The sequence below is a fragment of the Uloborus diversus genome, chromosome 3 (assembly GCF_026930045.1).
Source record: "Uloborus diversus isolate 005 chromosome 3, Udiv.v.3.1, whole genome shotgun sequence".
NCBI lineage: Eukaryota > Metazoa > Arthropoda > Arachnida > Araneae > Uloboridae > Uloborus > Uloborus diversus.
The window spans coordinates 215,975,204-215,991,917 of record NC_072733.1 but is presented as its reverse complement, the minus strand read 5'-3'; the positions used below and the strand labels follow the sequence as shown (position 1 = coordinate 215,991,917).

The 16,714-nt window shown below is 35.4% G+C and overlaps 1 protein-coding gene across 1 annotated transcript in view; it reads left to right on the top strand.

Annotated features, from left to right (window-relative positions):
* The window catches only part of LOC129219173 (serine/threonine-protein phosphatase 6 regulatory ankyrin repeat subunit A-like), a 42,803-nt gene extending 26,637 nt beyond the window's left edge, over positions 1-16,166 (top strand). The window contains exons 3-4 of the mRNA XM_054853493.1: positions 1,662-5,266; positions 15,994-16,166. Coding sequence (XP_054709468.1) covers positions 1,662-5,266; positions 15,994-16,166 — 3,778 coding nt within the window. The remainder of the gene's footprint in view (positions 1-1,661; positions 5,267-15,993) is intronic.
* The last annotated feature ends 548 nt before the right edge of the window (positions 16,167-16,714 follow it).

The following is a 16,714-nucleotide window of genomic DNA, read 5'->3' as shown; positions in this document are numbered from 1 at the left end:
ATAACCAAAAATTTTCGGAAAAAGAAAAAATAAAGATAAGAAAAGGGAGGGGGGGATGTGTGTATCAACCCATTACAAAAAGCTAAAAATAAACAAAACAAGATAATTAAAAATGAATGGAAAAAAAAAATAATGTGTGCAAAACAGAAAAAATGGATGGGGAAAGTACGATGTTAAAGATATGAGAGCCAGACATTGGAAAATTACGGATCTGCTTTAAGATCATTAACTAAGTTAGAACTTCCTCAAAATAAGACAAGATTCCCAAAGTAAAGATCTGATGAATTGGGGCATTTTCGAACAATCTGATGAGAGTTAAAATCATAAGAGTGAATCGAATATTGAGCTATACTAGACTTATTTGTTTTTTCACTTAATTTCAATGCTCTTTCAAGCGAAATTTTAAAGCACGCCAAGTCTGTCCAATATAGGCAAGTTTACAACTACAGTTAGTCTTATAAGTACCACAACAATTAAGAGGGTGAATAGGATCTTAAAGAGAAGAGAATGAAAGTTTATTAATAGGAGAGAACACATTATCTGGAATTGGAAACGTTATAGAATTTAGCAACCTGATAGCTTACAGATTGAAAGAATGGCAAAACAACCAAGTTATTTCTGTTGAAGGTTCGGTTAAGAACATTAGTTTTGGATTTATTAAAGAGTTTTACTTCCTTTTACAAAAAAGGAAGTATTGTATTCGCGAAAAAATTTTCACTCAAAAATCGACCTTAATTTCCATTTTGCTCACCTCCGAATGAATGTTGAGGGTTTTTCGACTCGACCACATGTGGATAAGTGCCTAAGAACGTATAGACACGCGAAATATCCATTTTGACGATTCCCGAGAAATTACAACCAGTTTTCTCGTGACGTATCTATGAACGTGCCTATGTGTGTATGTATGTCACATAACTCATGAACGGCATGTCCTAGAAAGTTGAAATTTGGTATGTGGACTCCTAGTGGGGTCTAGTTGTGCACCTTCCCTTTTGGTTGCATTCGGATGTTCCCAAGGGGGTCTTTTGTCCCTTTTTGGAGGGAAATCATTGTTAATTTCGATGTAAACTCAAGTGATGTTGTAATTTGGCAGACACTTGGCGATATATTGCCAGTCCTTTTGTCGCTAACTTGGCGACAAATTTGGCGATTTTTTTTAAAAATCTGTTTCAATTTGGCCATTGTTGGTGATATTTAGAGAGTAAACTATTTAATCACATTAAAATTGCCAGTAATAGGGAAATGACATTAAATTGGAAGGAAAATTAGGTAATGTAGTAAAAGGAAGTCATGTGAGGCACACATCAGCTCATTTATAAATAGAATCAATTCAAGTTGGCGGATAGTCTCTATCAGTTGCCACAGTTTTAGATAATTAAGGTCCACATTAAGAAGTTCCCATGAGGAACAAATATCAAAAGCCGGTAAACAGAAGAAGTGAAAGCAGAATATGTTTGATTTTACGAATGAGACGATAGTCTATAAGGAGGACTTGGTCTCCACATTCTCTCGGCCATCTTTTTTAAACTTACTGCAGTTGTGGTATGCTTTCTTCCTTGAACACTTGGCAAATCACGCCCAACGTCTCCTTACTTCAGTAGTTCAACACAAAATTTGATTGTATACTGATCGGATAGTACAGCTTTTTTTTTTCTTTTCAGAAAGAAATATAAAATTTCGAGTCTTACATACGGAAGAACAAAGATTCATGATGCCGTTTCCTGTTGGGATATTATTACTCTAAAAGAGATTCTTCAGAATGAAACGCATTTGGTAGATGTGCAAGACAAATACGGAAAGACAGCCTTACACATAGCTGCCGAACAAGGGAATAAGCAAATAGCATTACTGCTTTTGTTGTTCGGTGCTGATATGAGCCTGCAAGAGCAAGCGGGCATGACCGCTCTCCATATAGCTTTGAAACATAGCTACGAAGAAACAGCAAAAGTTCTTACCAACGCAGAAGCGAAGAATGACATACAAGATAAAAATGGTAAGACTGCCTTGCATTATGCAACAGAAAAGAAATACATAGAAGTTGTGAAGAAACTTTTAGCTGCTGGTGTTAATACCCGACTTCAAGACAAATCGGGAAAGACGGCCCTCCATGTAGCTTTGAAAGAGCGTAGCCAAGATGCAGCAGAATTGCTTGTCCAGGCAGACTCTACAAACAACATTCAAGATAAGGATGGAAAGACTGCATTACATTATGCATCAGAATGGGATTATGAAGAAGTTGTAAGGAAGCTGTTGGCTTCAGGTGCTAATACCCGTCTTCAAGACGACACGGGAAAGACGGCCCTCCATGTAGCTTTAAAAGAGCGCAGCGAAGAGGCAGCAGAATTGCTTGTCGAGGCAGACTCTACAAACAACATTCAAGATAAGGATGGAAAGACTGCATTACATTATGCATCAGAATGCGTTTATGAAGAAGTTGTAAGGAAGCTGTTGGCTTCTGGTGCTAATACCCGTCTTCAAGACGAAGCGGGAAAGACGGCCCTCCATGTAGCTTTAAAAGAGCACAACAAAGAGGCAGCAGAATTGCTTATCGAGGCAGACTCTACAAACAACATTCAAGATAAGGATGGAAAGACTGCATTACATTATGCATCAGAATGGGATTATGAAGAAGTTGTAAGGAAGCTGTTGGCTTCAGGTGCTAATACCCGTCTTCAAGACGACACGGGAAAGACGGCCCTCCATGTAGCTTTAAAAGAGCGCAGCGAAGAGGCAGCAGAATTGCTTGTCGAGGCAGACTCTACAAACAACATTCAAGATAAGGATGGAAAGACTGCATTACATTATGCATCAGAATGCGATTATGAAGAAGTTGTAAGGAAGCTGTTGGCTTCTGGTGCTAATACCCGTCTTCAAGACGAAGCGGGAAAGACGGCCCTCCATGTAGCTTTAAAAGAGCACAACAAAGAGGCAGCAGAATTGCTTATCGAGGCAGACTCTACAAACAACATTCAAGATAAGGATGGAAAGACTGCACTACATTATGCATCAGAATGGGATTATGAAGAAGTTGTAAGGAAGCTGTTGGCTTCAGGTGCTAATACCCGTCTTCAAGACGACACGGGAAAGACGGCCCTCCATGTAGCTTTAAAAGAGCGCAGCGAAGAGGCAGCAGAATTGCTTGTCGAGGCAGACTCTACAAACAACATTCAAGATAAGGATGGAAAGACTGCATTACATTATGCATCAGAATGCGATTATGAAGAAGTTGTAAGGAAGCTGTTGGCTTCAGGTGCTAATACCCGTCTTCAAGACGACACGGGAAAGACGGCCCTCCATGTAGCTTTAAAAGAGCGCAGCGAAGAGGCAGCAGAATTGCTTGTCGAGGCAGACTCTACAAACAACATTCAAGATAAGGATGGAAAGACTGCATTACATTATGCATCAGAATGCGATTATGAAGAAGTTGTAAGGAAGCTGTTGGCTTCAGGTGCTAATACCCGTCTTCAAGACGACACGGGAAAGACGGCCCTCCATGTAGCTTTAAAAGAGCGCAGCGAAGAGGCAGCAGAATTGCTTGTCGAGGCAGACTCTACAAACAACATTCAAGATAAGGATGGAAAGACTGCATTACATTATGCATCAGAATGCGATTATGAAGAAGTTGTAAGGAAGCTGTTGGCTTCTGGTGCTAATACCCGTCTTCAAGACGAAGCGGGAAAGACGGCCCTCCATGTAGCTTTAAAAGAGCACAACAAAGAGGCAGCAGAATTGCTTATCGAGGCAGACTCTACAAACAACATTCAAGATAAGGATGGAAAGACTGCATTACATTATGCATCAGAATGCGATTATGAAGAAGTTGTAAGGAAGCTGTTGGCTTCTGGTGCTAATACCCGTCTTCAAGACGAAGCGGGAAAGACGGCCCTCCACGTAGCTTTAAAAGAGCACAACAAAGAGGCAGCAGAATTGCTTATCGAGGCAGACTCTACAAACAACATTCAAGATAAGGATGGAAAGACTGCATTACATTATGCATCAGATCGCTTTTGTTGTAAAGAAGTTGTAAGGAAGCTGTTGGCTTCTGGTGCTAATACCCGTCTTCAAGACGAAGCGGGAAAGACGGCCCTCCATGTAGCTTTAAAAGAGCGCAGCGAAGTGGCAGCAGAATTGCTTGTCGAGGCAGACTCTACAAACAACATTCAAGATAAGGATGGAAAGACTGCATTACATTATGCATCAAAACGCGATTATGAAGAAGTTGTAAGGAAGCTGTTGGCTTCAGGTGCTAATACCCGTCTTCAAGACGACACGGGAAAGACGGCCCTCCATGTAGCTTTAAAAGAGCGCAGCGAAGAGGCAGCAGAATTGCTTGTCGAGGCAGACTCTACAAACAACATTCAAGATAAGGATGGAAAGACTGCATTACATTATGCATCAGAATGGGATTATGAAGAAGTTGTAAGGAAGCTGTTGGCTTCAGGTGCTAATACCCGTCTTCAAGACGACACGGGAAAGACGGCCCTCCATGTAGCTTTAAAAGAGCGCAGCGAAGAGGCAGCAGAATTGCTTGTCGAGGCAGACTCTACAAACAACATTCAAGATAAGGATGGAAAGACTGCATTACATTATGCATCAGAATGCGATTATGAAGAAGTTGTAAGGAAGCTGTTGGCTTCAGGTGCTAATACCCGTCTTCAAGACGACACGGGAAAGACGGCCCTCCATGTAGCTTTGAAAAAATTTAACAAAATGTCAGCAGAACTGCTTGTCGAGGCAGACTCTACAAACAACATTCAAGATAAGGATGGAAAGACTGCATTACATTATGCATCAGAATGCGATTATGAAGAAGTTGTAAGGAAGCTGTTGGCTTCAGGTGCTAATACCCGTCTTCAAGACGACACAGGAAAGACGGCCCTCCATGTAGCTTTGAAAGAGCAAAGCCAAAAAGCAGCAGAAGTTCTTGCCGCGGCAGATGCCGAAAACAACATAAAAGATGAAGATGGAGAGACTGCTTTGCATTATGCGTCAGAAAATTCATATGTAGAAGTGGTCAAGAAGCTTTTGTTTTGTGACATGAATCCATGCGTGAATAATAATAAAGGGCTGTACCCTTTGAAAGTGGCTCTGAATAAAGGAAATAATGATGTTGCAAAAATTATTCTTTCGATGTGTGCTCTGAGAGATATTTGTATTGATTGGAAAGACGTGGGTCTTGAGAATGATATTATAACCTACTTTGTATCACTGCTTTCGGAATTTGAAGCTGAGTTACAGCGGATGAAGCAGACAAAGTTGGACAAAAGTATTCTCTCTCTGCATGATATTTCTTGTAGACATATAAGCAAGGTAGCACGATGTCTGAGGAAGGAAAACGCTCGTAGTGTTTTGCTTGTGGACAAAGCTGCTTTAAACTTTCCAAATTATGGCGAATTACTTTCTTTCAAAATAAGGAGGGCTGAAAGGAGACGAATCCTAAATGGTCAGTGTTGGCAATGCTTCGCTTTTTTGTCTCGGAAATTACCTCTACTGCCATGGTTGTGCATCGAAGTCATATTAGCTTTTTTGAGTGAGCTTGAAATGCAAAATTTTGTTAAGGCTTTCATAGTTGAATCTTAAAGAAAGCCATTTTCTTGTTTTGCTTTGAATCCCTGAAATAATATTCTACCTCTGGGAAAACTTCTATTCTAACTGTCTAAGCTCTTCAAAGATATGAAATTTTCGAAAGAACTTTGTCATCAGACTGTGCAGCATAATACAAATACTTCTTGTTTTAAGTCAGAACTATTATTCATTCTTTAAGTTCGAAATAATGACTTTTTTTTTTGTTACTTTGAACTCATTATTACTGTGTTTTCCTTAAAGTGAGACTGTGTCTTACATTTTGTTTTTGTTTTAAAATATGCCTTTTCTCCCAGCATTAGTCTTTATTTTTTGTGGTGCACAACAACTAATGTAAAATACCCGGATATTTATTTTTAGGGGTAAATACCCAAAATGGGTATTTACCCATGTATTTATTTCAAAAATTTATTATTCAACTAAATACTTTTCTGTATGTGTTCCACTGTGTATATATATAACCAACTGTATACAAAACAATAAATTGTATCCCAAAAATTGTATTTTGATCACATATTTAAAGAATTTATTGTGTGAAACAATTTAGCAATCTAATATGATATTCACATTAAATATGTTGGATATGCCTAATCAATGTTGATAGCCAAATTTCAGATATAAAAAGCCATTCTGCAAAAAGTAAAAAACTTAACTGGTTACAAAAATAGCAAACATCAATTTTTTAAGGTCCTAGTCTTTTATAACCCAGTAATATGTCCCTGCATGACATCAAAATCTAATGAAATGTCGCTCAATTTATCATTACTATTTATTTACCTATATCTTTTGCAGAAATTTCCTCCAAGCCTAGTTCAAGTGTTCAGGCGTATTCTGCATCTCATATATATATATATATATATATATATATATATATATATATATATATATATATAATTAAGCAATTGGAATTTCAAATACAGTAAAACCTGTAAAGTTGACTACCCTTGTAAGTTGACCACCTGCCTATGTTGACCGCTTTTGTCGGGAACGGAATTAGTCCTATCTTATATAATGAAGGAAAACCTTTGTAACTTGACCACCTCTCTATCTTGACCACTAATGTACACCAAATTTGGTTTGGAGTAACGTAAAAAACCCTTTTTAAGTTGACCATTTGGTTTATTTTTTAAAACTTAATCAAGCATTTTTTTTAACTTTGTTATTATTTTTTATAGCTTTCCATGAATAATTGTAATGTTTTGATGCACGGTTGCCAGCTGCTCCGCACCTCGCGGAGTTACTCCGCAAAAATAGCTACACTTCGCAGTTCCGCAAAAAAGTTATCTTGCTTCACATATCCCAGTCGAGCGTTTTCAAGCATGGCATAGTGTTAAAAACTGTTTTTCTTCTGTTGTTCTATTTGAGATTACCTTTTGTACTCTCTGTTCAATGAAAACAGGTGTCAGTAGAAAAGTACAAAGTCTTTTCTTCCAGTTGCAATATTTTGTGGCAACACTGGAATTGTGCTGAAGAGTAAAGTTATTTATTTCTGGTACAAGGGATTAGATAGAACATTTTCATTTTCAACTGCTGTATTGAACTAGGAGTGTCCAGCTTGTTGCTCTTTGTGTTATAAGTTTTACATAAAATGGCTTCAAAAAGAAAATTAGATGAACTTGAGATTTATAAAAAGTATGAAATATTAAAGTTAATTCAAAAGGGGGAGAGCAGGAGAAAATTGACTCACACATATGGAATTTCTAAAACTACAGTGTCTAATATAGTAAAAAAAAACAAAAATATTTGAATAACATTTTCAAGTATTGTTTCAAAGTAATGTTAAACAATGAAAGTGAGTTGAACAGAAAAAGTAAGTGTGAATTAGTCAAAATGCATGATGCAAAAAAAAAAAAAAAAAAAAAATCAGTACCACCCTTTATAAGTTGGCCACCTGTCTAAGTTGACCACCAAAGTACTGCACCGCAGGTGGTCAACTTACACAGGTTTCACTGTATTAAACAAATTATAAATAATAAATTATGATAAAAAGGAAAAAAGGCAAACAGCTATTAAGTAAGAATAGATAAAGAGTGAATCCAGAGCTCATCAGCCGTGGAGGATTCATTCATTATGGTCGAAAGATCAAAATTTTAACTATGAACTAGAAGAGAATGGAGCTTAAACATTCTCTTCTAGTTCATAGTTAAAATTTTGGTCTTTCGACCATAATAAATGAATCCTCCACGGCTGATGAGCTCTGGATTCACTCTTTATCTATTCCTACTTAATAGCTGTTTGCATTTTTCCTTTTTATCATCATTTATTATTTATAATTTGTTTAATATTTGAAATTCTAATTGTTTAATTTTATATTTACTTGGCTTTTTAGTTTTGCTGCGTTGCGCATCTATGGGCTCTTGGTGTGGTCTTTTCAATATTTTTCACTTTTATTATTATTATTATTATTTATATATATATATATTAGGGTGGTCCTTATTTTTGAGGTTGCAGATATTTTACGCGACGCCCCCTCAATTTGTTCCGTTATACAAATGATCCATGCAAAATTTTAAGGCAATCCATGAATATTAACCCGTGCCCCTAGGGCCCCCTTCTTTGAGTTTCGAAGAAGAAATTGCGGATTTTCTCATTTTTATGCAAAAATATTCTTATGTTTCATATTTAAAGTAATTTTGAACCTCGATAGATGTTGCTACTTCCAGACGAACCATTCTCACTTTCATTCTGTCAAATTTTACGTATTACAGATGGTACATGTACACTTATGGCCTTGGGACAGGCTATTCGCGCTCGTTTCAAACCAAGCGTCAGGGGGACATTTTTTTCCACCAAGAGGGACACAAGAGATTCTAAAGGCCATTAATGAATGATCTTTGACAACAACAAATTGCCTCCTCCAGGCTTTAGGGGGTGTTGATTTAGAAAATTTTCTGTGTATGTAAAAAGTGTGGCAAATAGGGTCGCTAGGTTTCAATGCTATAAGTATAAGTAATGGCAATTATATTTTAATTCGCAGTTCTTTAGTTATAAATATACTTAAATGTTTATGCATTCTTAAAATATAAATTTTGAAAAATCCTCGATTATTCTACCTCAAAAATATACTCTATTTTCCATAGCTAAAATATAAATTTAAAGGAGTTCCAGATCGGAATAATGTAAAAATCTATACTTCGTCTTCTTTTTCAGTACACAGTCCTTTATTATCATCAAATTCTTCTTGAAATTCACAAGATTTAGAAAACCGAAAGGGATATCTATCCTTACCTGTTGAAACTTTTTTCTATATCTGGTCTACCACAACGCAAAAAAGCTTGACAACTATTGATATCTACTCGCATTTCATCAATGTTAGACAAGTCCCATATTAGGGACAAAGATGCTGTTTATGTATTAACAGTCTATGTAGATGCAGTAAATTTAAATCCAAATGATTTTATGATCAATCGTACATCCTTTAAGAGAGCAAGAGAAGGCTTCGAGAGGTAAAATCGAATTTCATGAATTTAAATTTAGATTTTTTAGTTATTCACAGGGATACAAAGCTACATCCAGATGTAAATGGGAAAAAAACGCCGATAGGCTTACCGTGATAGCTTCAGGTCCCAATAATGGACAGCTACTCAGAATTTCTGAGATATTTCTTCAGTTGTATATGATATTTTAGATGGTTGTTCTTTATTGCTAACTGTTCAAGCTGTAGTGTTTGATACAACGGCTTACAATACCGGCCGTATAAATTGTGCATGTAATTTTTTAGAGCAAAAGCTGAACGGTGATATATTACATTTGGATTGCCATCATCATGCACTTGAAATCGTACTGCAGGATGTCTTTAAAGAAGTTCTTGTCTTTCTTAGTTCTAGACTCGATATTTCATTATTTAAGCGCAGCGCTTCAAAATTTTGTGGAAAGATCTCCATCATTCAGAACTTATAACATTTCAATCAAGTACACATACCACTTAAATTCTAGAAGACGAAGTTGATGACATGATATTGTTCGTAGAAAGCGGAATTGAGAAATATTACAGAGAATTCTCATAACGTGTAATAGTTACTTCTTTGTAAAGTCGTCCCTCCTACAGGGTTATGTTTTCGGCAACTTGAAGCTTATTCCTGAACCAGATGGGTGGCAAAAGGAATTTATTGTTTGAATATTTATATATTTAGGAAACAATTTAAATTGACCTTACATGAAGAGAATGCCTGTAAATGTTGTTTTACATGTAATGTTGTATGAAAATATGGTTTTCCGCAGTACCCAATCTAGGCCCTTGAAGATAATGTGTCTAAAAAACTAGCAGTGTACAAAATGATGACAAACACGCAGCAGAAACAGTGATTGGAAAATTCATAAATCACACTTATGGTACTTAAGGGATGAACTAGTAGCTTTGTCCGTATTGATGTAGGAATTAACTTTGAAGATAGGAAAAAACTACTCCAAAAAAATGCTTGCTGAAAAGGAAGACGTGACTGATGACTGTATAAAAAATTCAGATAACAGTCGATGATTTGAAATACTTTCTTAAGTAAAGATCTTTCTCTTTATAGAATCAATTACAAGTCTATAAAACTGTTTGATAAGTTACAAACACCAAAAGATGTTTTCCTATTTGATCCTGATTCATGGCAAAATGATGGAAGCTATTTAAAAAGAAGAGATATTGTTGAAATGCTGAAAGTTGTGAATGATACAACTGAAAGAGGAGCACTATTAATCGAAGAATTTCCCAATCAATTTACCGAACATGAGTCACAAAAGCAATTTAGTACTTTACAGACAGTCCAAGATTATCGGGGAAAAAATGCACCCGATTGAAATACACTGAGAAACGTGTACGATTAAGGTAAAGTTTCTAAAGCACTATTTCATTCTTATTCAATGTAAAATCTTTAGATGATGTGAATTAATTCAAAAGTTTAATTTTAGTGCTACCTCGCTGTAAAAAATATTTTGCAAACCTAGGAGACACAATGTACGGAGCCTGAAGTAAAAACTCGAAGGTATGTGGGAAAATTATCAAAAGTGTTAGAGTTCAACGTCCTAGGGGCACGTGTTATTATTGACCAATCGACTTCAAATTTTGCACCGATTACTTTTTATTATAGTGTCACAAAACTAAGGGGGCGTCACTTGTTGAATTCCGAAGAAAAAATTTTCTCATATAAATAAGGACCACCCTAATATATATATATATATATATATATATATATTAAGAAACATTAACATAATCTGCATTTTAAACCTGGACAATTCAACCTAAATTGAATCAAGCTTCACTACTCAGTTCAACAGGCAGCACGTTGATACTGGTAGACAATAAATTTAATAGTAAATAAAATTTGATAGCAATATAAAATTTGAACAAAAAAGAATATAAAATTGAATCAAAATCACAAAACACCCTGGCGCCTCATCAGGGGGGAGGGAAAAACCACTAGATGTTACGTGAGTGGTGCAGGCAAAATGCCTAAAATACAGCACTAGTACCCCGATATCCACAAGTCAAGCAAAGGGGATAACTGAAGCCAAAAATAATTAAAAAATCACACAGTTATTAATTAGAACAAATTCAAACAACAAGAAAAGACAAATGAACTCAATGGCAAGAGAAAACCCCTGGGAAGTACATAAACATGAAACAAATAAAAAGACCTACTTTTACTCTTTCATAAGCTTGTAAATGAGATTTTCGTTGAGATAAACTAATATAAATTAATATAACTTATTATTTCCATTACTATACTATATAAATTTTTTAATCTTTCATTTTACGGTTTATGTTTTAAAAAGAAAATCATCACCTTTTGACATCACCTAATTTTTTTTGTAAAGTGCGCAATTACTAGGGATTTACAAAAAAATATTTACCTTCCCACCCTACATCTACTACCTGCATGTATTAAAAATAGTTTGAATAAATTTTCATCATGAAGTAACGGGGAGCAAATGCAAATAAGGTAGGCAGCAGATAACAATATTTTGACTTCTTTTTTTTTTTTGGCTTATTAATGTGAAAACTGTTTCTATATTTGCACGTTATCACTTAAACAGCAATAAAATAAATAAATAAGATCATAGTCTGAATAACTTCTCAGTTTATTCTTTCAAACATCCCTTATGCTTCTTTTTTTTTCCATTTTGGATATGACTAACCTAGATTGTGATTTTGAAATCCTGAAGTTCATCATTGAATTGCTTATACTTCTCCAATTATGACATTGAAAAGAAAGATTCTTTGGTTCATTCTTCTTTCTCTTCATTCATCTTTGGATATGTTTCTTTCATAATTTCATCAAGTTTTTCAATAAAAAATATTATAAACTGTGTAATACATATGTATGTATCAGTTTGATCAATTATTTCATATTTACGTTTTTTAAAAAAAAATTCCCGTTCACTTTCTGCATTTTTTTGTAAAATACTCTGTTTTTGCTTATTTACCCAGGCCTTTGGTAAATACCCAAAAAATATTTACCTACCCGATCCACATCACTATGCACAACTACCCACACAGCTACATATCTCCAAATTACATTCTGTTTATATCTGATGGATAATGACGCGGATATTACCCTATCACAGCATTTTTTTTTTTTATTAGTGGCACCCTTTTTAATGCTCACTTTTTTCATGGAACCACTGGTATTTCAATAGTTAGCAGAGAGAGACTATCAAATAAGCTATTTGTCATTAAATCGCTAATTCAATACACATAGTTCTAGATCATTTTAATTATTGATGATTGTTAATTAATATTTCTTATTGTAAAATACCAGTACACTGCTACTTGTGATTCTGAGAAATACTAAGAATTTTTGAAAGGGATAAATTACCTCAGAATTTACGAATGAGTAATCAGGGCTGTGGAGTCAGAGTCGAACTGATTTTGGGATAAAGGAATCGTTCGAAAATCTACCGACTCCGGGTTTATTTATTTCTTTAATTTTTACCGACTCTTCTTGCATTTTTTTTACAAAACTGACTACCTATTAATTTGATTACATGCTACTAATAAGAAAATGCTTGTCATTGTGGCAACCAGCTGGCTTGATTGTTTATCGAGCTTTCTGTAACGGCTACCTACGCCGTTTGCTAGTTTGCTTATTTTTAAACTTTATTTAAGTGACAGCAACTGTCAGCAAACAGTTTTGTTGCTTAACATTTCCTAAGTAATCCACTTTCAAATCAAAATAATATATTTTTTACCTCGATCTCAGTTATAAAATAGTAAAAGGAATGTATGAATCACTTCAGCAAGTCCGGAAACTTCTGAGGGTGCTTGGTAAATTGAAATAAGTGTTGGTTTGGCCCAAAAGTGAAAATCCAAAAGATCCGATAGAATATAAATGTTTTTTTTTTAAATCTAAAGACTTAATTTAAGAAAGCTTCGTTATCACTAAAAAGTTCAAAATAAAATCAATACATGATTTCTTGGTTATAACGCTCAATAATTGTAGTTAATCCTAAAATCTTCTTATTAAGGTTAATTCTAAAGCTGCCAATGAAACTAAAATTAAAAATTGAGCCAAGAAATGTAGCTATAGTAAAAGCTATTCGTACAAAGCTGTATACCGCCACACTTTGGGTAAAATTCGCTACAGACGAACATGTACCCGCCCTCTCCCCCGAATATAATGCAATATTTTCGTTGGAATTTTTAAGATGAAATTTTAGATTTACGGGGATATTATTGGGGAAATTTTTCAGAATCAGAGTATTTCAATTTTTATAAACTCTGAGATTAAGTTGAGGTGGTATCCACCAGATGGGGTGTCACCCATGTGGTGGGAGGACCGCCCCCTGTCGAGAAAAGTTTTTTGACTAAGCAAAAAAAAAAAAAAAAAAAATCAAGTAAAGCTTTCAAAATTTGAAAGCACAGGATTTGATCAACATCTATTAGTTAAAAATCCCATTTAAAAAAATTGACTAGGTTTAATTTGCTTCCCTTTAATATTTAAGTAATCTCACTTTAGAAATAGCAACTATTAGGTAATTTGATTTTCAAATTGAATTTCTAACGTTGTATACATCTTAGGTTTACAATAAAATACATCGCGAAACTTTCACAAAAAGGTATTAATATTTCAATCTCTGTTTAGGGAATTTCCCCCCTTCCCATGAGGAAGGAGGATTTGAAAAAAAAGTAATAATGAAAAAGCCGGAGTCGGACGTTTCAAAATCCAGGAGTCGGAGTCTGCAATTTCTGTTCCAACTCCGCAGCCCTGTGACTAATATGATTAAAATATCTCTTTAATTAGAAAAAGAAATACTGATATACTTCAACTACAAAAGTGTAAATAATTCACCTAAATTTACGCAAAAAAGTTTTCAAATCTTAAAATTAAAAATTTAAAAATACCTCTTCATTTTTTAACATTTTTTTACAAATCAGTTTTTGATGCCACTGTGTGTTCCCTCAGACAAAACTAGAGTCGCAGTATAAATAGGGGCCTTAGACAGAACTAAACCATTTAGACCCTCGTAACCAGTACTCCTCCTAAAATTGGTCTCAGGGTTGGTAAAAAACCGGCTCTTTTGGTTTAAACCGGGTTTATTTGGTTTAAACATTTTTTTATAAGAAATTTTTTTATTTTAGGTTCATATTGGTACCTAATTTCTTCGTAATTAATTAAATAATTAAGAGTAAAATCTTGGAATTTCATTTCCTCATACGTAGAGATTTCTATAGGAGAATATTGTTTGAAACTACAGTAGAACCTCTCAATAAGGGACATTAATGGGACCAAATATTGTGTCCCTTCGAAGGTATTTTAGTTTATGCATGCAATGTGTTAACTCAATATAATTTTTTTTTTATGAACTTAGACTAACGGTTAAGATTAAATACTATGCATTTTTCATACACAACTAAATAAAATTCACACATAATAAATTTTTCAAGTTTTTAATTTGAAGCAATTATTTTGAAGTAATTCATTGCATGAATTTGCTTCATGTTACGTAATTTACAATGCAAGACATTGTGAATTACAATTAGTGTTCACATTTCAATTTTGATGTAAAAAGCTACTCAGTTTGTGCCCTCCCCTTCGGCCTTGAGCCTACTTGAATAAATATCTTGGTGGATAAATCGTGCATTTAACTTTCAGCAAGACTTGTACAATATATTTCTTTAACGTATGTTAACGTTAAACTCTCCTAAATTAATTTTTAGAGGAAAGGTGGAACTTGAATTGAGCAAATTCAATCTTTCTTATGCACTTGTAGAGTATTTTTTTTTCCTCTGTGACTGTCCCTTAAATAGAGTGTCCCTTAATTAGAGGTAAATACATGGAGGTCCGTATTCAAAAGGACTGGGACAGAAAAAATGTCCCTTAAATAGAGGTGTCCCTTATTCGGACGTGTCCCTTGAGGGAGGTTCTACTATATTAAAAGAAATACAATACAAAAAAATGGGCCTTGGTATAAATAATCAAACAAATAATTTACTGTGGTAGTTCAGACAGTTATTAAAAATTTCCAAGAATAAATTCTTGTAAATTTATTTCCTCATAATCATAGCTATCTACAATAAATAAAAAATAAAAGGAAAATTAAAATCACGCATTCCTAAACATGGAAAGTATTTTGCAGTATCACAAGTCTGACGTACATTACAGAACTTTAAAAATTAAAAGATCAAGAAGTAAAAGTCCGGTTCTTTTGGTTTAAACACTCTTTTATGAGAAAAATATTGTGTTTAAAGATTTGAAAAACGTTAAAAACGCCACACACGTATGCGGCGACTAACACTGGATATAGATCTAATCCAGCAGTAACTGTGGAACGTCTTACCGCACGACAACGTGGCATAATGGTTTGGGGCGCAATTGCGTACAATTCCATATCACCTCTAGTTCGTATTCAGGACACTATGACGGCCCAACGATACTTGGATAATGTGCTGCGGCCGGTGGCAATCTCTTACCTTCAAGGCTACCTAATGCAATTTTTCAGCAGGATAACGCCCGACCACACAGTGCTCGCATCTGCCAACATGCTCTCTAAGGTACACATATGCTTCCCTGGCCACCATACTCTCCTGACCTGTCACCAATCGAACATGTGTGGGATGTGATTGGACGCCGTTTGCAGACTCTGTCCCTACCACGTTCAGAAGACGAACTGTGGCAAGTGGTTGAAAGGGAATGGAGAGCCATCCCTCTGCACACCATCCGCACCCCTGTTGACTCTATGCCTAGACGTGTTTCTTTGTGTATCGCTGTCCGCGGTGGTCCTACGAGGTACTGAGCCGACGCCGTTCTCGCTCTGTATTCTGCCTATCATTCTGAAATTAAGATCATTTATTATTCCTTGCTGTCTTTGTCTTTTTTCCAAATTTCATCGCTTTCTGACCACTCCTTCTTTGGTGTTGCATTTTCAATGTCGAGCAGTGTATGTTAAGTTTTCTATATTAATGTGAAACTTTTCTCTTTTTAGATAGATCCTTATGCTGCTGGGGCCGATGTCCGGAATCGCTGATAGAGGCAGAAGAAGCTGAAGATTGCTGCAACCCTAGAGTCTCGTCGTGCTTGATTGGAAAAGTTTTTTCTGCCATCGCGTATGACAGCGGAAGCTGCATCATCCTGGAGGACGATACCTTCGAAAATTGAACTACGGACGAAATTTGAACCTTTTTTTCTGTATGCTGAATTGACATTGAAATTGAGAATAAAATATTGTCTTTTAATCTGTTTTTTATCATTTTTATTACACCCACATTAATATAGTAAAGAACTCTCCTGTGTCATCGAGCAATGTGATCTGAACAGATTTTCACATACAGGGTTTGTCCGGAAAGTAATGAGCCTCATTTTTTAAAAAATACTTTTAATGATCAGATTCTTACAAATACTTAAAAATCTTCAAAGTACGACCCTTCTGCGTCGATACACTTTTGCCAGCTAGTCGAGGAGCAAACGGTCAAATTTTAGCTCCCGTGCGATTTTTGTGATACAATTATAGCAGTTAGTTTTTCTGAAAGGTATTTGCATGAGGAAAACGAATTCAGATGTTGCCACCCCCCAAAATGGTGCAGGGGGGCTGGGGGGCAGCTATAACTGCCGTGGGGGGCAAGTGATTTCCCGTTCAATTTTTGTGATACAATTGTGTGACTTAGCTTTTCTGAAAGGTATTGGTACGAGAAAACCAAATTTCGATA